Raw genomic sequence first — 26599 nt, forward strand, 5'->3', positions numbered from 1 at the left:
CTTTGGTATTTCTGTCTCTACACATTAGAAACTCATTTTTGCTTACCGTGTCATCCCTGGGGTCTTACTCAGTGCTTCCTTTAGTCCCTGGTCCTTGTGATCTCTGTGGAAAGAATCCTTATAAGACAGAGACATGCAGCATAGGCTAGACGATGGGTGGGATTTATTACAGCACACAATAGAATACCTTCACACGTTCTCAAGGGATGAGTTGACAGTAGTCAGAGAGGCCATGGTGTCAGCCTACACTTCGGCAGGCTTCATACTTTTTCTGAAGGGTGTTTTCATTGTCCAGGTGACTGATAGGTCCATTTGGGTTGGCTCTTCTGGAAGAGGACGATCACATATCTTTGTTATTTCTGAGAACGCCTTCAGCCAGAGAGTAGTCTTGTAAATTCTTAATGTGCATCCAACCAACCAGGGCCAGAGATATGACTCAGACCCCATTTTTTGACCAGTGATCAAAAGTCCTGCTACTGGTTATGAGGGAGGGGTTCATTCCTGTTAAACTTCAAACCTGCTAATACCTAACTAGCTGCCTGACACTTTGTTATAGGAATTCAGTTTTCCTTTTTCCAATATGGCTACCCAGTTCCTTGTGGCCAGAATAGTTGCTCTTTCCCCAACTGCGATGGCACCTCCGTCACACAGCAGATTCCCTCTGAAGTTAGTCTGTAGCCCTGGAAAACTGGGATGGAATTTTAATTGAAATTGTATTTCATCACTGATGAATTATGGAAGAGTTAACCATATTTACATTATATCAGTGTTCATGTATGTTTATTTTTTTGAATATACACATAAATAAAAGCATAGCAGATTATTATCATTTGTATCCAGTAGCTAACATCAGTTTTTATCGTCTGCACAAAATCTGAGAACTGGTTACAACCCTTCAAGTGAGGAATCTATTACAGAAGAGTAACCTCCAAAATGTTTGTCCAGGTGTTGCTAGAGAAGAAAAACACAGTACTTCTCTCCACTCCTCTTTTTTCTGAGTCTCCTAGGAAGTCTGGAGAGAATTGTCTTGGACCTCTTCTCTGTGCCTTTGGAATAAACTTAACTATTCTAGGCCACAGTTAAGCCCCAAACAACCAGCTTCACAAAGGAAGTCCCCATAGTCCAGGGCACGTGCACCTCACCTTGAAATGCCCCCAGAAGGTGAATAAATTTCCCCACTATTGAAATTTGTTATGAATTATTTTCTATGGCTCACATTTAGGAAGCGCCCCAAGTTTCAGTGACGTTTATTTAGGTGGGCTAACTGTGAAAAACATAAAAGCTGTTTCTGTCCAGTGCCACAGTCTTTTAATCCATGAATGTGATATCTTTCCATATATTTAAAGTTATTTAAATTTTATTATGTGGCACGGTTGGTAGAGTGCTTGCCTGGCATGTACAGAGCATTGTGTTCAATCTCCAGTACTGCCTAACCAGACATGTTGATGCCTGTAACTCCTGCACAAGGGAGAGAGAAGCAAGATCTGAAGTTCAAGGCTGCCCTCGGTTATCTGGTGGTCATGGTCAGCCTAGGGTCCATGAGTCCCCATCTCAATAACCAGGATGAATAAACAAACACACAAAATAGGCCCTTTTATGAAATTGTTTGCCTTTCTTTAAATTGTTCTATTATTTCATATTTTAAATATCTTTAAATTTTATGTTTTCTTCCTGGCTTGCATTAGCAATTCTTGTCTAAGACTGCTGAACACTTACTAACAGGATATGTTTTACATTTTTTCAAAATTTTCTATAAATAATAACGATTTTGCTTCTAACTTGGAGTTTTTATGGTTTCCATCTTTTGTAAGCTTACTGTATTAGCTGGAACCTCAGAATAGTGTCAAATAAAAAATAGTAACATCAAGTATCAACCTGTTGATGATTTTAAAGAAAATGCCTTGAACATTTTACTGCTAATGCTTGCTATATATGTTTTTCGTAAAATATTTTCCAGTAGGTCAAGGGAATTATTTTCTATTTTTATTATTTTGCTACTTGATTTTTGCTATTAAGAATAAGTATTGAGTTTATGCACTGTTCATTCCTATACACCACTTACTTATATGATTCTGCTTTAAAACATTGTATGGTGAATTATATTAACAGTTTTTCTAATATGAAACACTTTTAGTTTGAATGATAATATGATAGCATAGGTCATGTTTATGTAGAAGATTATGTTTTAAGTGCCATCCATGTATGTTTACACACACACACACACACACACACACACACACACCATATATATATATATGTATATATATATATATATAACCATATATATATAAATGTTTCATCTTCACAACAATCCATGAGTTATGTATTATTTTATTATTCCTTTTTGACTAATACTGATACTGAATAGTGAGGTGTTAACTTGCTCATGGTCACTGGCGATGGGAAGTGGTAGAGCTAGCATTTCTATATATGTTGAATCTAACTCAAAAGCTCATATCTAGGGATTTTATACATCACTGGAAATGATTTGCTCATAATAAGGTTTTTTAATCACTTTCTATGAAAAGTTGGCCTACACTTTTTCTTGACTGTTTTTAATATAATATCACGCTTGTCTCAGAATGTGAAACAGTGTGCTTCCTTCTTATTGTGACGGTTCTCCTATGTGGACCCTCCGTAAAACCTGCCCTATTCAGACTGTGTTTTTTGTCGGTGGGTTTTTGTTGTTGTTTTTACTCTTTGGCTCTGTCGGGGGCCCACCACCCAGCTCCCAAAATGAATGCCTGGCCTTAGTTTGGCTTGTTTCTTGCCAGCTTTTCTTACCTTAAATTAACCCATCTATCTTTTGCCTCTAGGCTTTTTACCTTTATTCTATATACCTTTCTTTACTTCTTACTCTGTGGCTGGCTGTGTCGCTGGGTGGCTGGTCCCTGACAGCCTCCTCTCCTTCTCCATTTCTTGCTCCTTGCTCCTCTCTTCCCAGATTTCTCTTCCTATTTATTCTCTCTGCCTGCCAGCCCTGCCTATCCTTTCTCCTGCCTGGCTATTGGCCGTTCAGCTCTTTATTAGACCAAGCAGGTGTTTTTGACAGGCACAGTAACACAGCTTCACAGAGTTAAACAAGTACAACATAAAGCAATGCAACACATCTTTGCATCATTAAACAAATGATACACAGCATAAACAAATGTAACACATCTTAAAATAATATTCTGCAACAGTTTCCCATATAGTCTTCAGGCAGCACCAAGTTTTAGTATATATGAAACAGTGTGTTGCTCTTTAATTTAGAAATTTTTAGTTTTAATTTTTAGTTTGTATTGATCATTTTTCTTCTTGACAAATTATTTTCTTATAAATGTATCTTAAAGTTTTCCCTGTAAGAAATTTTATCATTTTCTTGTTGATTTATTAGTTCATTGCAGTGCCTTGAAGCACATCATTTGTGTATCTGTTTGAAATCTACAGAGCTTTGCTTTATGGCTTAGACTTTAGTGTTCTTTTTAAAATATTCAGTGTATATCATTGAAAAGAGTATATATTCCCAAGACAGTGTGCAGACTTCTATACATAGAAAGCTTACTAGAACCTTTCAAACCCTTTTGTAGGGGGAGGGAATGTAAGACAAAGTCCCATTGTGTAGCCCAGGATAGCCTTCTACTCAGTGCATAAACCAGGCTAACCTCAAACTCACTCTAACCCTCCCAAATGCTGGGTTTATAGGCATGGGCTCTACTTCAGGTTGTCTTTAAGATCAATGTTCTGCCTTGTTGATAATTAATGATTAGGAAATTGAAATTCTTGTTGTGGTGATTTATTTTTTAATGTTCTCTAGTTTGGGCAGTTTCTTTTCAATGTGCTTTAAGACTACCTTACAGAATTCACTAAATGTTAGGATGTTTTGGCTTCCTGTTCTATTGAGTTCTGTGATTGTCTAGAAATATTCCCTATTTTTAACAATGCTTTTCTGCTAATATCTAGATTTTATTATCTGATATAACAAACTACCTTTATCTGGTGAGTTTGGCCCTTTGTATCTATTTTGATTACTAATGTATATGAATATGTTTCTGTTTCATTTCCCCTTGTGTTTGTCATTTGCTTCTTCTGTGTCCTTATTTTAACAAAATGTAATTGTGCTAAAATTAAAATGCATGTATATAGTATTTTCGATCTTAATCATTTTGAGGCGTAGTTCATAGTATATATGTATTGCTATGAAACTAGTCTCCAGAATTTGTTTTTGTTTTGCTAAATCATTTCTTATTATTTGTTTTCTCGTTCTTGTTTAATTTCCCACTACTTCTGGTATTTGGGTATTTGCATTTGAATTTTACTCTGCTTATTAACAAAATCTAAATATATTAAACTGGTCATCAAAATTCTTAAGGGCTTTAATTCTGTTACTTCCTTCCAATTTATTTGTGGTCTCCACATATATTTAGTGTGTATATTTACTAGTATCTGTAAATCAGACATTTAACATAGTATAATCATACACATTTTTTCACATGTGTACCAGGCTCTTAGTCTCTATTTCTCTTGTGTTCCATTGTTTTTCTAAAACTGTTTTCCTTCTTCCTGAAATAAAGGTGTAAAGCTTCCTTTAATGCAGATCTGGTAGTGGTAAGCTCTATCAGTTTTTGCTATACTTCAAAAGTAATTTTTCTGGATATACAGCATCATTTTCTTGTCTTTTTGAGTGTTTTTCCACTTTTTCTGTTACTACTTGTTTCTTTTGAGTTTGATTTATTTTTGTTTTTCTGAAAGTAGAATATAAATGCTTTGCTCCCACCCCCAATCTCTTTTTTAATGTATTCCATCTGTGTGCGGGTGGTGGTGCTGGTGGCGGCGGCGGCATGTGTGCACATGTGTCTGTGTGCACATGTGTGCGCCTGCTGTGGCATGGGTGTAGAGGTCAGATTAGCAATGTGCAGAAGTCAGTTCTGTCCACCAGCACAGCGCCTTAACCCACTGAACCAGCCCCCTGGCCTCCCACACCCCTTATTTCTGTATCTATTTTTAATCTAACATGTATGAGTGTCTTGCCGGCACTCTTTGGATGCCTAGTGCCCAAGGAAGCGCGAAGAGGGCATAATTTCTCCAGGAATTGGAGTTCCAGATGGTCGTGAACTGGCCTACATGGGTGCTGGAAGTCAGACCCAGGTCCTCGGGATAACCGCCCAGTGCTCTTCGCTGCTGGGCCATCTCAGTTTCTTGTATTTTTGTAGTGTTATCCAGTTTCATTTTTACACATTTCTGGGTTTAGGTCTGAATTTTTTTTCTTGCTTCATAAATATAAAGACTCCTATATTACATTACATATGTGTGTGCTTTTAATTTTGATGCATATTTCTTTAATGTCTAAATGTCCTACAGACTCTTTAATAAACCTATGTGATAGTTTTTGTTAGTCTTTTCTCATTTCCCAGTTATTATGATAACTCCTTTTATTTCTTCCAATGTCTCACACATACCAGTCTTATGCCGGTATCTCATGCTGCCCAAATACTTCTGGTGTTTCTTTTTGTTTCCTTTGTTGCTATTGATTTCTTTGTAGTGGTTTGGTCCTTTGGGTCTTTGGAAATCTGTCGATATGGGCTCATGTTTATTTGCTGTTAATGTTTGAATAAGCCCAAGTTCCTTGACATTCCTTCCTCCAGTTCTCAAAGCACCTCTAAGCCAGTAATCTCAGATTTAGGGAGGTTTCTCCTTGTTATTGGTCTAGGGCTTATTCTTCTAAGTAAGAAAAGGGCAATTGTTTATCGTTTATTATTTGCAATTATGCAGTTTAATTAAAAATATCTCCCAAATATTTATTAAAGTTTACAAATGATTTTGAACGTCATATCTATATTTCTACATTCTACTCATTCAGCTTTCTCTGTGTACTTGCATGTCAGCATAAACATTTGAGGGTTGGTGCTGGAGAGGGCTCACTGGTGAAGAGCACTGCTCTTGAGGAGTTTAGTTCCCAGCACCTACGTGGGAGCCAACAATTGTCTATAACTTCAGTTTCATGGGTTCTGATGCTTTCTTCTGGATTCAGCAGGTTCTGTGTACACATGGTGCACATATATAATACAGCCTAAACACATACACATAAGTAAAAGTAAATTTTAAAAACAAGTTTAAGAAGGTAAACAAGGCATCATTCCTATAATGTCTTTAGAAGTAGTCCATTTCCTTTAGTATTGTCCTGAAGTGAATCATTTTGGATCTTCATGACTTAATAATAGCTATTTTCATGGCCAAGTGTGGTCTCTAGGTTGCAGATTTGGTAACTTATATTCTTTTTACAAAACTGTAGGAACTAGTCCAGGCTAGTGAGCGATTAAAAAACCAATCCAAAGAGCTGAAAGACGCCCACTGTCAGAGGAAGCTGGCCATGCAGGAGTTCATGGAGATCAATGAACGACTAACAGAATTGCACACCCAGAAACAGAAACTTGCTCGCCATGTCCGAGATAAGGAAGAAGAGGTGGACCTGGTGATGCAAAGAGCTGAGAGCTTAAGGCAAGAGCTGCGCAGAGCAGAGAGAGCCAAGAAAGAGGTCAGTAGCCAGGCAGATTCCGTAGTGTCTGTGGAGTGGTGCTTAAACTGCACGTAGAGACTAGTGAAGTGATGTGCGCCCCATTCTTTAAGTTTTGATCAAAGTCATTTTGTAGCTTGGTACTATAAACTAGTGTGAATCTCACCTTTTGCGCGATAAATTTTCTTGGGGAAAGGTACTTTGAAAAACTAATGAAATCTGCCCTTTTTATTTTGAAGCTGGAAGTTCACACTGAAGCTCTGATTGCTGAAGCATCGAAGGACAGGAAGCTGCGTGAGCAGAGCGAGCATTATTCTAAACAGCTGGAGAACGAACTGGAGGGCCTGAAGGTATCACTTGACCTCTGTGACTCCTGATGAGTTTGCTTCTCTGCAGGCTTGAAAGAAGTGCTAGCTTATTAACGCTTTCTGGTGACAAATGAAAACTGCCTGTCCTTTCCAGTCCAATCATCTTAATTCTCATTCTTTCTAGTTAGGGAGCTGATACAGATTTGCTCATCACATTCACGTTTGTTTAGTGGAGAGTAGAAATCCACAAAGGACTGCCGGCCTGAACAAGATGTCCTGCTAATCTGAATTAGCATGTTGTAATAAGATATCAGGAGTCCCGTGTTTGCCACTTTTCTCTTGTTGTGACAAAACATTGGATGGAGGTATCTTAAGGAAAGAAACATTTATTTTGGCTGACGGTTTGAGGATGTTGTTCACCATGACAAGGATGGCGTGACAGCAGGATCTTGAGGTCACGTCACATTGCAGCCAGCAATGCTGGCACTCATCTCACCCTCCCCTGTTTGTGCAGTCCAGGACTCCAGGGTGTAGCTCCCCTCACGTTAAACCAATCTAGAAACGCCCTCATAGGCATGCCTGAGGTTTGTTTCTGTGGTAATTCTCAAGCCAGTGAAGTTGACCATCAAAATTAACTGCCATGCCACTGCCTGTCTTATATATGACCCGAGAGAGGCCAGCTCTGGCCCGATGACCCAGTTTTCAGTTCTAGCCTGACCAGTTACGAGCTGTGTAACACGGACTGGAACAATTCCCCTCTCCTGTTTTAATTTTCTCATTTGTAGCTTCTGTTCCAGGGGTATATAAGTACACGTGCAAACTCATGACTCCTAGTGCTCGGCAGTTCTTCGCCCAGTGACGGCATTGCAGATGTTGAAGAGAATGTCAGAGTCAACTGAGTGGCATCTTAGGAAGTCTCAGTGCCCTCTTTGTTCTTCTTTTGAATCCCTGCAGTAACTGCAGCATGGTTCAGTGACTGACTCACAAATCTGTTTCCTCACCAGACCTGTAACCTAGCTTATTCAAAACATAGACAAATGCATTATTAACCTGTCCAGTGTACCTGGTCGTTTTTTAATACTAGTTTAATACATGTGCTTTTCAGTGAATCAGTCATGTGGTAGAATTGGCCATAACTCTGATGACTGAACATCAGAGAAAACTGATGTTTCATTCTTTTACTTCATTCAGAAGAACTAGAGAGTGCAACCTAGAAGTCTTAGACATTGATTTTGCTTAGCTCTCTCATTACTGTGACCAAACCACCTGAGGAAACAATGTAAGAGAAAGGACTACTTATTTGCCACACTGTTGGAGAGATCCTATTTCTATGACTTGGTTGATTGATTCTGGGCCTGTTATGAGGCAGGACATTGGGGTGGAAGCATATGAAGGAAGAGAATGTTTACCTGTCCACAGACAGGAAGAGAAGAGGGCGATGTAGGAAGTGGACAGGTAAAGAGCCCTCAAGAATATGCCTCCTTCCTCCCACGAGGCCCCACTTCTTCCTCTCACTATCTTCCCAGCAAGTCCATCAAGGGGTTAATCTGTGTGAGAGATCAGGGCCTGTCCGATCTGTCAGTGTCACCAATGTGCTCACAGACACACCTGCCAGTAGTTAGAGGCCCCTCACAATCCAGCCAAGTTAAGATCATCACAGCATTCTTTCCTTTCTAGTTTTGCCCAGTTTTCCCCAATGGCAATTTATTTAATTAAATATCTTTGAGATTTATTTACTTTTACATTACATGTATAAGTGTCTTGTGTCCATGTTTTGTCTGTGTACCACATGTGTGCAGTGCCCACAGAAGTTAGAAGAAGATCATATCTCCTGGAACTGGAGTTATAGATGGTTGTTAGCTGCCATGTGGGTACTGGGAATCAAACCCAAGTCTGTGGAAGAGTAGTCAGTACTCTTCACACCACTGAGCCATCTCTCCAGTTCCCTTTTTAAAATATTTTAGGTTGGCATACAGATGAATCAGCTTTGTCGTAAAACCTTCATACGTAAAACATACCTTTCATCTGAGGGAATGGAAACCCAGAAGGACTAAGAGTTCTGTAGTCATATTGACAATGTAGGATTGAAATTGGGCTTTCTAATTCTTAGTGCTGTGTCCCATATAGTAGTATGCTTTTCATTTTTCCTATATTAGACATTGCTACAGTGAAAACTCATAATCACACACCAGATTTGATACAATAGAACTATGTAGTAAATTATGCATTTAAAGACTGTACTAGGGCCTCACACTATAAAAAGCTCAAAAAAAGTGGGCTGGGGAGACGGTTCATTAGTAAAATGCTTGCCATGAGGCACGAGGAGCTGAATGCTATCCCAAGTATCCACATAAAAAGCCAGGAGTGCTGTAGTGGGTCTATAACCCAGTGGGGAGGTAGAGACAGGTGGATCCCTGGGTTTGCTCTAGCCAGTCAGCCTACCTAATCATCAAACCCAGGTCCCAGTGAAAGACCCTAAATGAAAAGAATGATTAGATCCCGAGAAAAACATCCCCAAAACGTGCCCAGTGAGTGTTTGCTGTGATTATGAACATACTGAATATAATTTCCTTAGGTTATTTTACTTAATTTTGATATATAACTTTACCCTTTTTGGCCAATATCATCTTTATTCTGAGATTCCACATCATTTGGTATATAATATACAAGGATAGTGATAATAACTGTAATGGCAATAGTTGTTGGGTTTTGTATCTTAATTTGATAAAGTAAAAAAGGGCAATTGTATCAGTTCTAGAAGGTTTAACAAAATGTCACTGACCCATGAAATCTTGGTTTGGGGACCTCTTTCTCAAAGTGTAAGTAGGATTAGGCCAGCAAAGGCTGGAGCATGTCTGGCTGGGGGAGCCTGAAGTGGATTACTGTTGCAATACTTTACTAGCTTCATAGAAATGCTGTTCTGTGTGAATCCTGTGTGAAGACGATGTCATGGTATCAATAGGTGGAGCCTTTTTTTTTTTTTTAATCTGCAGTAGAGGTGAAATAGTTTGTTCTCATTAAGCCTTCTCTACATTTACTACCTTGCTGTGTCCTGCACAGCTTTGGGATTGACCTGGCTGGGGTGATGGGGAATAAGGAACAGGAAAGCTGGATGGAGGCAGGGGTGAGCTCTGATGGAGGCACGCAGCAGCAGCAGCAGCAGCAGCAGCTGGGAGACTCACACACAGCACATCACACACAGCACAATAGAGAAGGCAGAGGGAGGGTTTAGCTGACCTCCGTAGACCTCTGTGGAGGAGCAGTCTTGGGTTTCAGTCACCCCGGAGGCCCTCTTTGATCGTTTCTGCAAACACTGGTTTCAGCTAAAGGTCACCCGTTTGTGAACATGCTTACTCTGGCCAGGGCGAGGCTTTGCCCTTCCTGTGACCCTGACCTGGAAAAGGCTTGTCATTTGCATGGATCTGAGGCACTAGGGTCCTTGACATGCTATGCTCATGTCAATAATACACATCCACCCAGGACTTTATCTGCTACCCACAGTACCTATTCTCAGTAGGATATTTTCCTAAAATAGGACTTTCTGTACAAAAGGTATATAAATAAAATTTTAAACCATACTTTAGCTCTTGCAGGGCCTGTAAGAATTTTTATTCCAGTAAGAATAATTTTCAGTGGTATTTGGTGGCACTGAGCTGTAGTCTCAGCTACTTAGGAGGCAGAGGCAGATGGGTTGCAAAATTAAGGCCTGATCAACTTAATGAAACCCTGCCACAAAAGGAAAACTACACAAAAGGGGCTGGAGGTGAGAAGCTCAGCGGCAGGATACTTGCCCGGTGCTCTCATTTCCCGTACCGCTGAAACCGGACAAGAGCGACGTCAACAGATGTAAAGAGAGAAGAACGTGCGCAGTAGGAGCCCCGCTTCTAGCAAGGCCACTTGCAGCAGTGTGCAGAGCATCAATAGGAGTTTGAGGGATTGGGCAACATTATGACCAGCTAGTCCCAACAGGTATGGATAGCTTTTACCCAACAACAGTAGAACGCAAATTCTTTTTAAGTATTTGTGGTAAACTCAGGAATGGGTTTAAGCCACAAAGCAAATCTCAGTAAATGTAAAAAGATTGAATTCCTTCAAAGAATCTTCTCTAATCACAAAGGAATGGAGCTGGAAACCAACAAAAGAAAAACTGGGATGCTTGAAAATACGGGGATGTTAAACAGCACACCCTGAAACAGCCAGCAAGCCAAGGACAAAGCAAGGAAATTGGGAGGAGCGTGGAGCACGTCCTACCAGAGCGCATAGACAGTGTGAAGGCGGCCTTCAGAGGTCTCAAACCAGTAACCTAAGTGGGCAGGGGAGCAAGCTAAACTCAAGATAACAGGGAAAGAGAGCAGAGAGTCGAGGGTGGTGGAAGAGCAGCAGGAGGTCAAGATCATTTGGGGTACATAGTTAGTCGAAGGACAGCCTGGGTTACATGAGTTCCTGTCTCAAAGCATTAGATCAAAAACAATAAAACTGTGAATAAAAAAATAATAGAGTCAGTGAACCTAAAACTTTGTTTGAGAAGATTAACTCCATTGACAAACCTTTGCTAGACAGAACAGAAACGGGAGAGAGGAGGAAGTGGGGGTGCAGATACTTAAAATCAGGAACAGAAGTGGTGTTTTACTGTGGCTGAGAGAAAGTGAAAGAACTGTATGCCCCTGGAATAGATGACCTACATGAAATGGGCAAATGACCAAAAAAGACTCAAAGTGAAGTAGAAAGTCTGAACAGATCTTTAGCAAATAAACAAAAATGAATTTTTAAAAATTTCCTGACAGAGTTCAGTACTAGACTTTCCACTAGTAAAGTCCCAGACAGTTAAAGAACAGTTACCTGAACAGATCAACGTAAAGAAGAAAATGGTTGTTTTGGCTTATGGACTCAGAGGTTTTGGCCCAGTGGTACTTGACTCTGATAATAAAACAGAACATCATGTCAAGGAGCATGTAGTGGAGCAGGACTGTTCAGTCATGAACTTATCAATAGATTGGTCCACTGATGAGAATAGAGCCCTCGTGATCTAACAATTCAATAGTGCTACCAGTGGAGTCCTAGCCTTCAACAATAAACTTTTGGGACAGTTCATATCCAAATAACACCTCTGTAAAGTCTTAAAAAACCAGGAGAGAAAGAAATATAGCTCATTCTGGGAGGCTAGCATTGCCCTGAATAGCCAGGCCAGAAAGACCGCACAGGCCAACATTCCTTATGCATCTGTGTGCACAAACTCATCTGTGTCCTCAACGACATACTAGCACACCAGAATACTGACTTTTATAATATCACAGAGTATGTTATAAAATGTGGACATCCTGACCAAGTAAAATATAGCTCAGGAATGCAGGGGTGGTTCAGCACCAGGAAAACTTTCAGTGACTTTTATTCCATTTGTTCTTTGACAGTTTACTTGTAAATAGTATATTCTGTTTACTGCTAACCACAGTCTACCCTCTCCTATCTCCCTCCCACTATCCCCTCCCCCACGCCCCAAGCAGGTCCCTTTTCCATATTCATGTAGTTGTTTGTTCCTTTGTTTGTTTTGCTTTGCTTTTTATGACCCACTGATTTTAACCAGGGAGATCTGTATAAGCAGGATGGAACTGTAAGTCTGAAGCCTGTGGGCTTCTGTGGGTACGCGGCTGAGGACAGTGGCTGCCACTTGCCGAGAACCCATGAGGAAGCATTGTCAGCATGGGACCTGGAGCCCTGTGAGTCCCTCCACGGTCTGTGGTTGACATGACAGGCCCAGTCTTGTGGCAGGCCCATTGCAGACAGCTGCACTGCACTGTAAGGTTAGAAACTGCCAGTTGCTTTGGTTGTGTCCTGTCCAAAAGACAGCATCTCACAGCCCCTTTTCTACCTCCCAGAAGATATTTAAGTTCAGTACATACACTAAATCAGTGCATCAGTCGTGTGATGGATAGGTCAGAACTGGCGTTTCCTGTGATGATTGGGTGTCGGTGTTTGCAAGTAAGCATTAGCTCCTCTCTTTCCACTCCCTTTTCAGGGATGGTCCATGAACCTTATAGGGTTCTGTAAATGTCCTGTTTAGGGCTGAGTGTTCAATCACCACTACTCTCAGCACCCTGAGAACCCCTGTGTTTCTGTTGTTAAACCTTTGGTTGTTGTTGTTTTGTTGTTTTGTTTTTTCAAGACAGGGTTTCTCTGTGTAGTTTTGGTACCTGCCCTGGATCTTGCTCTTTATAAACCAGGCTGGCCTCGAACTCACAAAGATCCACCTGGCTCTGCCTCCTGAGTGCTGGGATTAAAGGGGTGCACCACCACTACCTGGCTTCCACCTTTTATTTCAGAGAGAAACTTCTTTGTTTAAGGCTGAGAGTAGCATTTGCCTGTGGGTACAAACATCTTTAGGTCGGCACCACATAACTTTATCTAGACATCAGTGGTTGAGTCACCCCTCCCGGCCATGGCTCTAAGACCTCTTCAGCCAGAGGGTTACTGACAGGCTGTCCGTTCCTAAGCACGAGTTCCTCCTCACGGCACAAGCCTCAGATCTAAGCAGAGTGGCCAGCCCTCCATACAGTTGTGCACTGTTGTACAGTGGACACACACTGCCTGTCAGGTCGCTATTGTAGGTCATAGAGTTCACAGCTCAGTCAGACTGTGATCCAAAGAAGATAATTAATCATCATAGTACATCGTATCAATAGAACTTAGAGGGGGAAATGGTTGTTTTAGTTGAAGCACCAAAGTCATTTCACAGAATTCAACAGCTTTTCATAATTAAGACAATATTAAGAAATTAGTGATACGAGGGAACATATTCAGCATGATAAAAGTGGTTTTGAAAACCCACAAAGACAGTAGTAAATGGTGACTTCCGAACGTCTCCCTCTTAAGATCAGGGGTTAGGCTGGACGCCTGTTGTCACCATTGTCACCGTTGGCTTAAACACTTTTGGAGATCCTAGGCAGATGTTTGACACAAGAAAAAAGAAAAGTATGTTCACTGGAAAAGAAGCTCTTCCTCTTCATATGTGACATAATCCTACATTTAAAAATTCCAAAGAAAATTGATAAGAAAAATATTGGAGCTTACAAACAAATTTACGAAGTTTTCAAGGTTCATAATCAAAACCTAAAAATGCCTCCCTAAGCCAGCACTGAAATCTACAGAGGGGCTTAAGAAATCAAGTCCATTCACAGTAGCATCTATTTAGAAAAAGATAAAATTCCTCAGCATGAGTTTATTAACCAAGGAGGACTCAATTCTGCGTCCTGAAGAAAAGGCCTAGAGGAGACCGAGTGAGTGCCGAGACGTGCTGAATATGGGAGGACCTGGCGGCGCTGAGGCGCCCGCACCACCCACGCTATGTACACTTGAATTCAACCCCTGTCCAAACTCCAGTAGCCTCCTGTGCAAAACTGTCAAATTCATATGTAATTGCAAGGGCCTACATAGCCAAAAGGATCTTGGAAAAGAAGTCTTAAGATGGAGGACTCAGAATTTGCAATTACAAGATTGAAAACAAAGTCAAAATAATTCAGTATACTTATTCTGTGATATAATACAATTATACCGATAGAGTACTGGATTTTAATTATAAGAATCCAGAAATAAGTGCATGTACCTACAGTCACTTAACTTTTGACAAATGTTCTGTTCAGTGGGGAAGGAATAGTCTGCTGATGATTTGGTTGTTAGCCTATCATTTAATGGCTGAACCATCTCCCCTGCCCAGGAACAGCCTCTAACAGTGTTCTCAACCTTCCTAACGCCAAGACCTTTAATACAGTTCCTCATGTTGTGGTGAACCCCAACCATAAAATTATTTTGTTGCTACTTCGTAACTGTAATTTTGCTACTGTTATGAATTGTAATGTAAATATTTATTGGAGATAGAAGATTCCCAAAGGGGTTATGTCCCACAGGTTGAGAACCACTGCTCTAACAGATGTGTTTGAGCATCTGGATGTTCATATGTAAGTGTGAATGCAACCTCACACCACATGTAAAATTAACTTAAAAATAGGCAATAAACTTTAATATTTGAAACAAAAATAAAATTCTCAGACTTGGACTTGACAGTAGATTCATAGAAATGGCACAGAAACAACCCGGTCCAGAGGAAAATGTGCAGATGGTTTAACGGCTATATCATGAGAGAAGGTCTTCAAATGGCGGGCAAACGTGTGAAAAGATGTCTTGTCAGTAATTACTAGGGGAATGCAAATTATAACCAAAGTGAGACACCACTTGACACCTGCTAGGACAGCAAGGAGAGAGGGGAGTGGGGAGAGGAAAGAAGTCTTCGAAGGGAGGGAGTGGGGAATTTGGAACCTTTGTACATAGCTGATGGACATGTATCATTTTGAATTGACTTCAAATATTTTGAATTACTAGATCTTATTAAATAGTTTAAAAATCGGGAGTACCTGCTGAGAGGATCATTTGGATTTTCAACCTGTCAAGACAAGGAATTTATTAATATATTCAATTTGCACCTTTACTGGCAAGGAAACTTACTATTTTATGGCAGATTGTTTGTTTTTACTCATGATTTAATTTCATTTTCATTATTTTATTTGGCTTTTTAAATTCTTACACAATACATGATTCATCTGTAATTTGAATTAGTAATCTTGTCAGGTTTTAATTTCAGGGGAAGTTTTCTTTGAGATTTGTTATACATATTGTTGCCATCCCAACAGCCAGCTAAGCAGAACAGCAAAGCAAACATCTTCTTGATGTGACTAGAATTGTGAAAATGTTCTATTCCACATGCTGTGTCGCCTTGCCCAGCCTCAGTACAAGGGGAGGTACTTAGTCTTACTGCAGCTTAATATGCCATGCTTTGTTGACACCCATGGGAGGCCCGCCCCTTTCTGAACAGACATGGAGGAAGAGTGGATTCAGGGGAGGTGGGAGGAAGTGGTGGGAGGAGGGGTGGGAGGGGAAATGCGGCTGGGGATGTAAAATTAAAAAAAAAAAAAGAATTGTGAAAATATGGCAGAGGTGAGCAGATAGTGGGTGCTTCAGAAGTGTGTTCAAGTACCATTTCCCATGCTTAAGAGCAGAGAAGGTAGAGAAATTGGGGCTGGAGAGGTTCAGTAGTTGAGCACACTCCCTGCTCTTCCAGGAAACTCTAATTTTGTTCTCAGTACCCCACTTGAGCAGCTGGTAACGCCCTGTAACTAGAGCTCCAGGACTCAAGCACACTCTTCTGCTCTCCATAGCACTGCATATGTAGCACACAGGCACACACATACACACATGGACAAAAATTCTGGAAGGGCAGGAGTCTGACTGGCTCTGACTCCCCGCAGTTCAAGCAGACTTTCACATCCAGAAACACTGGACAGTCTGCATCTGACTCATGGTAAATGCTCCTTAGTGAATGACCACACTGCAGTGGGTGCCCTTAGGGTGTGCGTGTGTGCGTGTGTCTGTGCGCACTTTAAATTACATATTGGACATGCGAGAGGGAGATGGTGTTTTTCTCTCTACATGAAGTCAACAACTTTCACCAGTTGTCTTAGTCAGGGTTTCTGTTGTGATGAAACACTATGACCAAGAGAAACTTATGGAGGACAGAGTTTATTTGGTTTACACTTCACAGCACTGTTCATCATTGAAGTAAATCAGCACAGGAACTCAAACAGGACAGGAACCTGCAGGCAGGAGCTGATGCAGAGGCCATGGAGGGTGCTGCTTACTGGCTTGCTCCTAATGGCTTACTCAGCCTGCTTTCTTATAGAACCCAGGACCACCAGACCAGGGGTGGTCCCACCCACAGTGGGCTGGGCCCTCCCCTGTCAATCACTTATTAAGAAAATGTCCTACAGGCTTGCCTACAGCCTGATCTTATTGAGACATTTTCTCAATTGAGGCTCCCTCCTCTCAGATGACTCTAGCTTGTGTCAGGTTGACATAAAACTAGCCAGCATACCCGTGTTTCTGTCCTAATGACTGGCTTCTCCCAAAGAATATAGTGTCTTCCGCTCCTGATCTCTTGTTGTCAATATGCTTACACTTATGTGTTCTTTTAGTTTTAAAAATTCTATTGCTGTACATTTGGACAACACTTTAGGAAAAAAGAATGACCCTGAGAAACTAAAAACTCAGGAACTCTGTAGCTAGAGTTTTCCTGCCTTGCCCACAGTCAGGACAAATCTTTGTCACCCGCCAGTCCCACAGCCGCTCAGATCCAACCAAGTAAACACAGAGACTTATATTGCTTACAAACTGTATGGCCGTGGCAGGCTTCTTGCTAACTGTTCTTACAGCTTAAATTAATCCATTTCCATTAATCTATACCTTGCCACATGGCTGGTGGCTTACTGGAGTCTTCACATGCTGCTGGTCATGGTGGCAGCTGACAGTGTCTCCCTGCCTCAGCCTTCCGCTTCCCAGAATTCTCCTCTCTCCTTGTCCCACCTCCTTCCTGCCTGGCCACTGGCCAATCAGTGTTTTATTTATTGACCAATCAGATCAATTTGACATATAGACCATCCCACAGCAGAACTCTTGCAATTTCTGGCCTGTGTGTTTCTGCTTATGTTTCATGCAGTAACTAGAAAAGCCTTCAGACTCTGTTTCTTCTCTCTTTTTAAAATATATTTTTTACTTTTTAGAATTTCATACATTTATACAGTATATTTTAATCATATCTATCCTGTCTCTCTCAAACTCCTCCCAGAATTTCTCACTGAATTCCCATGCCAACTTCACGTCTTTTTTTTTTTCATTACCCTACTGAGTTCAACTAAAGCTGCCTGCATGTACATAGGTATAAGGCCATCCACCATGCAAAGGCAATTTACCAGAAGCAATACCTCTGAGTAAACTGCTTCCTTCCCCCCGTAGCCAGCAGCTTCTTAACTAAGTGTGGGGCCTTATGATCCCCTCCCTGATCTGCATTGGAATTTTGACTGGCTTGGTCTTGGGAACGTCTTGTGCAAGCAGCCACAGCTGCTGTGATCACGTTCATGAGCACATGCCCTGTCGTGTCCAGGACACTGTTTTGAAGTAGTCTTTCCCAATGTCTATGTCTTACAGACTTTCCTCCTTCTCTTTCTTGGTATTCTCTAAGCCTTGTGGGGAGGGTATGATAGTGATGTCACATTTAGGGCTGAGCACTCCACTGTCTGTTACTCTCTGTACTGTCCAGTGGTGAGTCTGTCTCTGTATTAACTGCCACCCACCGAATAAAGAAACTGATGCAATGGGGGCTGATAGCTCAGCTATAAAATTAAGTATTTAGAAGGCAGTTTGATGTCCATTTAGCAAAACTAGTAGGCTGTCACTAGAGACGTGGTTTTGGCCATTCCATGAGTCAGGCCTTAAATTCAGTCAGAAAGTAGTTGGTTACACCTGCAATATTCACACAGAAGATCTCATTCTGAGTTCTAAAACAATGTATTTTAACCAAAATTTTCCCCTTCCAGCTGGGCATGATGGTTGTCTTGGTTGGGTTTTGTTAATTTGACACAAATTTAGACATACCTAGGAAGCAGGAATCTTAGTTGAGAAAATGCCTCCATAAGATTGTACTCTAGGCAAGTCTGTGGGGCATTTTCTCAATTAATGATAGATGTCTGAGGGCCGAGCTCATTGTGGGCAGTACAATGTCCTCAGCAGGTGGTCCTTGGTTGTACAAGAAAGCAGGCTGAGCAAGCCATGAGGAGCAAGCCTGTAAGTGGTGCTCTTCCATGGCTCTGCTTCAGTTCTTGCCTCCAGGTTCCTGCCTCAACTTCCCCCAGTGATGGACTGTGACCTGAGAGTTCTAAGCTGAAATAAACCCATTATCCCCAAGTTGCTTTTTTTTTTTTTTTTTTTTTTTTTTTTTCTTGAGACAGGGTTTCTCTGTGTAGCTTTGTGCCTTTCCTGGATCTCACTCTGTAGACCAGGCTGGCCTCAAACTCACAGAGACCCGCCTGGCTCTGCCTCTCGAGTACTGGGATTAAAGGCATGCGCCACCACTGCCTGGCCCAAGTTGCTTTTAGTAATGGTGTTTTATCACAGTATCAGAAACCCTAACTAAGACAGTAGCTCTTGCCTGTAACTCAAGTATTAGGCTTCAGAAGCAGGGTGAATGTGAGGCTAGCCTGGACTACTTAGTGAGTTCCTTCATGGCCTAAGTGTGAGATGCTCTCTCAGAAAACACTTTTCTCCTCCTCTTTAATGTCTTTCCCTAGAAGTTAAGAGACCTGTTTTTGGTTTGGTTTTTCTACCTAATTAGATATGAAGATGTTTAGACCTTTTGTAATTTCTTTCTAGACAGTTACAAAAAGCCCTCTTTCTTTTCTTGTATGTTCTAACTCAGTCATGCCCACCCCCATTTTAATCTTTTAAAGACATGAATGTAATGCAAACTTTGTGACTCTTGCTTATTAGGTATAAAATGGTTAGGCTTTCTCTCTCTCTCTCTCTCTCTCTCTCTCCCTGACAGTAATCCTCGACAAATATTTAAATGTCTTGCTGGTTAGTTTTCATGGGCTTGACACAGCTAGGGTCATCTGGGAAGAAGGAACCTCAATTGAGAGAATGCCTCTGTCGGATTGCCCAGAGGCAAGTCTAGAGGGTATTTTCTTGATTAGTGATTTGTGTGCGAGGGTCCAGATCACTTGAGGTGGTATCTAGGCTGGTGGTCCTGGGCGGTATGAGAAAGCAGGCTGAGCAAGCCATGGAGCACAGCCAGTACGCAGCACTCCTTTGTGTTCTGATTTAGTTCCTGCCCTAACTAACTTACCTCCATGATGGACTTTAGCCTATAGGATGTAATAAACCCCAAGTTGCTTTTGGTCGTAGTCTTTATCATGGCACTAGGGAGCAAGATAGAACAAATTTAAAACAAAAGAAAATCATATAAATGCCAATAAAAAGTTCTGATTAATCTCTGACCTTAGTGTGCAGACTTTTGAAATCACTAGAGACATAGACCATAAAATAATATAAACTGAGGAAAGTATTTGTAATATGTGCCAGAGAAATAATAGCCTTACATGTCCATCTTTGTGTGTGAGAATATATATATATATGATATGCATATATGCATATATAGTCCCTGATAGAAAAGAGTTACTTCTTATTTTGTTTCTTTAATCTTTTGTTATGAATATAGCAAAAACAAATTAGTTACTCACCAGGAATATGCAGCATAGAACATCAGCAAGAGATAACTAAACTGAAGACTGACTTGGAAAAGAAAAGTATCTTTTATGAAGAAGAAATATCTAAAAGAGAAGGAATACATGCAAGTGAGATTAAGAACCTGAAAAAGGAGCTGCATGACTCCGAAGGCCAGCAACTTGCTCTCAACAAAGAAATTATGGTTTTAAAAGACAAATTGGAGAAAACCAGAAGAGAAAGGTAAGAATCAAATTATTTTGTCATCCAGCAAATATCTGCTAAGTATATATTGTGTGCCAAGTCCTGGGAAACTCAGGCAGTAGGTATAGCCGAGCTCCAGCAGGGGCAACGTCCTGCGGCAGGAAAGACAGCAGAGGAGGGGTAAGGGTGGAAGCAGATGGGAGAGGTGCAAGAAGGGCCTTCCAGGCTTCCCGGGAAGAAGTGCATCTGAGCTGGACCTCAAGAGTTAGGAAGAAGGAAGTGGGGGTGTCCATGCAGAGGTGGCCGAATGGCTGAGACCCACAGGAAAGGAAATGTCACACATTCGGAAAACAAGTGCTACTTACTGTGGCAGATGCACACATAGAGAAACAGAGTGGTGAGACATGAGATAGGAAACAAAGCAAAACACAAGCAAATGTGTGAATGAATGTAAGGAAAGTTACATGATAGTATTTATATTTTGGGATGGTCACTTGCTACCTTGTAGAGAATGACTGGAAGGATCCAGAGGAATCCAGCTGTAAAATGAGGTAGTAGTCCATAGGTAATACTGAAGTTGGAAGAAAGTGTGATCGATTCAGAAATTCTGCTGAAAAGACAATCTGCAGGACAGAAGGGGGCATCTATGAGAAGAGAGAGCAGGGGGAATTATCAGTAATACTCAGGTTCTAGGTTTCAGGCAACGGAATAGATTTTTTTGGCATGCATCCTGTATTATTTATATTGGAAGCCCACATTTTTGCAGTCTGGTGCATTCTTGACAAATGCAAAGTACTATTGTACATACTGTGGTATGGCAGTGAACAGACTGACTTCAAAAGGCTGTCCTCCTGGAACCCGCTCTCAGTTGGTGAGACAATAAAGTCCATAAGGAAGTGTGGAGCACAGTACATAATGATCTGGGCTGAGAACAGACATGCAGAAGGAAATGGCCATTGATGAGAAGATTAAATTCTGTGCACAAAAGGGAAGAGGAGATGGCTGGAGGAGCTTGAACTGAGGTGACATCCCAGTGAAGAGTAAAGAGAGTGTAGACTGTATGCGACTGAGTGAGAACATTGTGTACAAAGGAAAGCCCACCTGTTCAGTGTGCTGAGCAGGCCTCAGGCCGTAAGAATGTTAAGAGCTCACTGTAAATGAACTTCAGCTGCTTGGTAGATGTGTGGAGTAGGCTGGTTACAGGGGTGGAAATATAATCCTGAGTGTCATTCTCCTGTGCTGTTTAAAGCTATGAGTCTGAATTCGATCATTTAGTGAATGAGCATAGAAGGTCCTAGAACTGAGCTCTGGGGCAATGCAGTCTTTAGAGCCTAGGAGATGAGGAAGAACTAGCAAAGTGAATAGAGAGAGAACAATAAGAAGAAAACCAGACAAGTGTGGTTTTTGAGACCCCAATCAAGAAAGGGCGTCAACTCTGTTGGTGTATAGATAACCTCATATTGTGAAAAGAATTACACAATGGCACTTGTGCTTAGCAACATGTGACTTTGATAACAACAGTCTCAGTGTAAAAATGGTCATGAGAGCCCTGAAGGAGAGCCGGTGGAGCAGTGTGCAAGTAACACTAGTGCTTGAACTTGTTACTGCACAAACAAGCAGTGAAATGGGAGCTGGAGAAGTTTACCTCCAGTTACTGTGCTCTTCGGTGGTGGTGGTGGTGGTGGTGGTGTAGGTGTAGGTGTAGGTATGGGGGGGGGGTAGGGGGTGTTTACTAAGTAGAAATGATAACGCAGTTGTAATCTGACAGAAACTGGCCCAATAGATGATTCAGTAGAGTTGGAAGGAAGGTAGTAGAGCAATGAAGAGACGAGCCTTACTCAGGCATGTTTAGTTTTACCTATAGAAAAGAAGAGATTCTAAGTGGGTACGGGTGAAGTCAGCTAGGGAGGTGATTCTGGTTTTTGTGTTGAGTTGGGAGTGTTGGGTGTGAAATGCTTGGGAGACACTGGTGTGGGATATATTAAGACAGCAGTTTAAAGCCCTGGCAAGTTCCCAGTGTGGATTCCAAGAACCACTGATGTAGTAGGTAGTAGCTGAAACCAGGTGACATGGTTAAGTACTCGGGGAGAATGTTGGGAGAAGAGGTGAGCATCTGAGAGGGCGTTCTGGGGGGCGGCCAGTGGCCTGCTGCAGGCTCAGTGTGTGATGACCCATCTGAAATTCATTCCCTTACTCATTTTCTTTTCCTGCGCTTGTGTGAACTCTCTAAGAGGGCCTGTTTATAAAACTCACAGGAATTTATTTGTTGGTAAATAACAGATGATTTAGAAATTTTGTTAAATGACTAAATAAGCCAGCCCATCACTCTTACATCATAAAAAATCAAGACAGAGACTCACTGTGTAGCCCTGGCTGGCCTAGAATCCACTCTGCAGACCTGGCTGGTCTCAGACTCCATGATCCCTCTGCCTCCTGAGTGCTGGCACTAAAGGCATGTGTTATCATGCCCAACACATTGTAGATTCTTGGAGAGGTTGTTCATGCGGCCTGTCCTTACATGTCACCATACTCTGTTCTTTGTGACTGTTCTGTATTTCAGTCTGATTCTTATGTAGTTGCTGTATAAATGTTACAAAAATACTTTTTTTTTTTTTGGTTAACTTTTGATCCACTTCCTTTTTCTGCTTTTCTGTTTTGAATTGTGCCAGTCAAAGTGAAAGGGAAGAATTTGAAAATGAGTTCAAACAACAATATGAACGGGAAAAAGTCTTATTAACAGAAGAAAATAAAAAGTTAACGAGTGAACTTGATAAGGTGAGTGATTCAATCTCCCTTGGTCTAGTACATGCTGGGTGTCATGAACTGTGGTTTAGTCATGATTATTGTCACTTTGTGTTGTGTGTCATTTAATGGTCCTCACAAGGTGTCAGTGTCTGTGTGACAAGGTCTTGTTACACCATCGCTGTCAGACTCTCCAGTTCAGCTTCTCCCATCTTTTTGCCCTCCTGTGCCCCTCCCCATCACTACCTTTTTTGACATGGCATCTCATGTAACCCAGACTAACCTTGAACTTATTTTATAGATGAATTTAGCCTTGAATTATTGATTCTCCTGCCTTTACCCCATACACACACAAATGCTGGGATTACATTCTTGCACCACCATACCCAGCTCATTTGTGTGTGTATATATGACCTGTGGCTTTATAGATAGAGACTTATTAATCATAATGAATTAGCTAAAGTTACAGACTCCAGCAAGTCCTAACAGCTGCAGTTGGCACTGTCGAGAATGAGAGAGCCTCTGGTGCTGGTCTAGTCCATTCATTCATTGGCAATCTAAGGGAGCCTCTGGTGCTGGTCTAGTCCATTCATTCATTGGCGGTCTAAGGGAGCCTCTGGTGCTGGTCTAGTCCATTCATTCATTGGCGATCTAAGGGAGCCTCTGGTGCTGGTCTAGTCCAGTCGTCGGCAGTCTAAAGACCAAAGAATTGCTGCAGTCTCTCCTTGAAAACAGAGTTTTCAGACTTGTCAGTTCCCTTCTACCTGGAGTGTGCCCGCCTCAGTTGAAGAGGATAGTCTTCAGTACTCACTACTAACACAAATAACAGTTTTATCCATGAATATCCACACAGACATATTCATGATAACATTTCAACAAATATCTGGGTTCCTCTGTCCCAGTCATGATGACCTATAAAATTAAGGACAGTGTGATTTCTCATCACAGAACAGTTCTGTGAATAGCTTTTCTCAGAAAATTGTCCCCCATCAGCTTTACATGTTAAAAAGGCGACCTAGGATCTCTGGAACACGAGGAAGAGAGAAACACAGCAGCTGGTGGCAGCTGGGGACCACGTCAGGAAGTGGAAGGACGCAGCAGCCTGAGTGTTTTAACTCAAGAGAATTTCCACCGGTAACGTGTGACGTGCGTGGAGAAACTGCCGTGCAGGGCAGCAAACCCAGACGGTCCCCGCAAAGCTGACCGAGGGCAGGGAAACGGGACAGTCGGCATCAGCACAAGTGTGCGAGCTCAGCCGGCCGTGCTCATGAGCTGGCCTTCAAGTAACTGGGTTGCATGTTCAAGCAAGGAGACAGGGTGGAGAATTTCAACAAGTAACTGGAGTTTATGCAGAATAATCAAACAGAATTTTGAAAATTTAAATTACCAAAGTACACTATAGAAAGTTTTAGCAGCATATTAGAAACAGACCAGTAAATAACAGCTAACTAAATAAAAGAGATTAGATTTGGGCAGGGCTCCCAAAAACAAAACAAACCAAAAAGGGAGCATAAAGGTATGGAAGATGATGAAATGATAAGAAGAATTAACGTGCAGATAATGGGTTTCCCAAAAGGAGGGTGAGTGAGACTGTTACATAAACAATATGTGAAGTTAATGGCCTAAATTATTCAAAATGTGTGTGTATGTAAACAGGTACACGTTTTTAAATACCAAAAACTATAAAGGTTCTCAGTCATGGACCTGCCCAAAGCAGGAGCCGACATAGGATACTAAAAGCAGCCAGAGAAGGCATATGGTGCTCGGGGTGAAAGACTGAAAGCTGAACTCTGAGTAGGGAAAAGAAAAAAGCAATCCAGGAGGGAAAGAAAGGCACCTTCCAAACACCACAAAAAGTGACTGCCAGAGTCAGATGTTACATGTTAGGTTTCATGAAGAAACCTGGAAATAAAATACTTCAAGCATATCACACATTCGCAGTGGATCATGATTTAACTCAACCAACCTGGGTGGTTTGGGTTTTTTGTTTTGTTTTTTTTAGCATGTTGAAATAAATAGAAATTTCAACAATGGGAAGTTTGTTTTAAAGTATTTGTGTAGTATAGATGTATACATTTGTATGTGGTATATGTGTGTACATTTGTGTGTGGTGTGTGTGTGTGTACATTTGTGTGTGTGATATATATGTGTGTGTTTGTGCATGCACAGGTAGGTGAGTAGAAGCTAGGTGTTCCTCAGTAAATGTCCCTCTTTTTTTTTTTTTTTTTTAAAGCTAAAGTCTCTCACTGAACCTGGAGGGAGTCACTGCTTTGGCTAGATGGCCAGTGAGCAGCCACGGTCCTCTTACTCCAGCCCTGTGCTGGGGTTACAGACACCGGGGTTCCAGTGCACCCGGCCACACCTGGCCTTTTCACACGTGTGCTGAGGCCCAGAACTCAGGTCCTCACGCTGGCACAACAAAAATTTATTGACTGAGCCATCTCCCCAGACTCAGGTTTCTTAAGTTTAGGTACAAAATGTTTATATTTAAAATGAAAGAGCATCATTTTAAAAGAATATATTTTACAAAGAAGTTTTTATGGTCAAAACACATTCTTTTTCCTGGAGCACAAATGATAAGAGATTGCTGTTGAGGTGTGGTAGTCGGGAAGTTGGGTGTTGGGCTCGTGAGAGTTCACTTACAGCATCTTTTTTTTACTGTTAAGTACATTATCTGTTTTATTTCATTTTCTCTGTTCTTTTGGACTGGCATTCATTTGTGCACAATTTCCTTTTATTTTGTTATAACCTTTATTTTTATTTTATGTGCATGGATGTTTTGCCTGCCTGCATGTCTGTATATCATATGCACACAGTGCTGATGGAGGTCCAAAAAGGGGTCATATCCCCTGAGTCACAGGTCATATATCCCCTGGCTGCTCTTTTAGAGGATCTGGGTTTGAATCCTAGCACCCACATGGTGACTCAAAAAAACCATTTTTGTATGTGCTTGTGATTCTTTTTTTTTTTTTTTTTTTTTTTTTTTTTTTTTTTTTTGGTTTTTCGAGACAGGGTTTCTCTGTGTAGCTTTGCGCCTTTCCTGGAGCTCACTTGGTAGCCCAGGCTGGCCTCGAACTCACAGAGATCCGCCTGCCTCCGCCTCCCGAGTGCTGGGATTAAAGGCGTGCGCCACCAACGCCCGGCTGCTTGTGATTCTTTATAAGATTTTTTTTTTAAAGTTAACATGGCAATTGCAGAAAAAGGAGGGTGGGGGCGACAGAGAAGGAAGAGAGGTTGTTATCTGGAGATTGGATGATGTTTTTCAAGTAGATGAAGAATATTCATAATTAGAACCAGTTTCATGTAGGGTGTGAGGAAAAGCAAAGAAAACAGGAAAATTCAAAGTGCTCCTCATTCCCAAATTCTGTCTTCAGTGTAGTGTGGAATAATAAAAAGACATACACTTTAGTGGAGGATTATGCGTTATTAGATGGAACAGCGGGTGTCTAAGTCCGGGGAAGTCCTGTTGCTAAAAGCCACTCACGCCTTCACACTGCCTTCCAGCTGACCACGCTGTATGAGAACTTAAGTGTACGCAACCAGCACTTAGAAGAAGAGGTCAAGGATCTAGCAGACAAGAAAGAATCAGTTGCTCACTGGGAAGCCCAAATCACAGAGATAATCCAGTGGTGAGTGCTCTTCCAGACGTGCTGGGGGGGGGGGGGGGGGGTTGAGAAGTCCTAACACCCTTCCTCTTCTTTGTTTGGTGGAAAGTAAGTTACTTTACAAGAAGGGAAAAGGTGAGCCTTTAAAGAAC

General features: G+C 41.5%; 1 protein-coding gene across 21 annotated transcripts in view; it reads left to right on the plus strand.

Moving 5' to 3' along the window:
• The window catches only part of Cdc42bpa (CDC42 binding protein kinase alpha), a 211874-nt gene that overhangs the window by 129546 nt on the left and 55729 nt on the right, over positions 1–26599 (plus strand). For 16 of the 21 annotated variants that reach the window (XM_076548064.1, XM_076548060.1, XM_076548062.1 and 13 more), the window contains 5 exons: positions 6272–6514; positions 6733–6843; positions 19892–20139; positions 22770–22875; positions 26347–26471. In XM_076548064.1, coding sequence (XP_076404179.1) covers positions 6272–6514; positions 6733–6843; positions 19892–20139; positions 22770–22875; positions 26347–26471 — 833 coding nt within the window. The remainder of the gene's footprint in view (positions 1–6271; positions 6515–6732; positions 6844–19891; positions 20140–22769; positions 22876–26346; positions 26472–26599) is intronic. The other 5 variants (XM_076548071.1, XM_076548072.1, XM_076548065.1 and 2 more) reach the window with 1 other exon arrangement.

The sequence above is a fragment of the Peromyscus maniculatus genome, chromosome 11 (genome assembly GCF_049852395.1).
Source record: "Peromyscus maniculatus bairdii isolate BWxNUB_F1_BW_parent chromosome 11, HU_Pman_BW_mat_3.1, whole genome shotgun sequence".
In the NCBI taxonomy this organism is placed as follows: domain Eukaryota; kingdom Metazoa; phylum Chordata; class Mammalia; order Rodentia; family Cricetidae; genus Peromyscus; species Peromyscus maniculatus.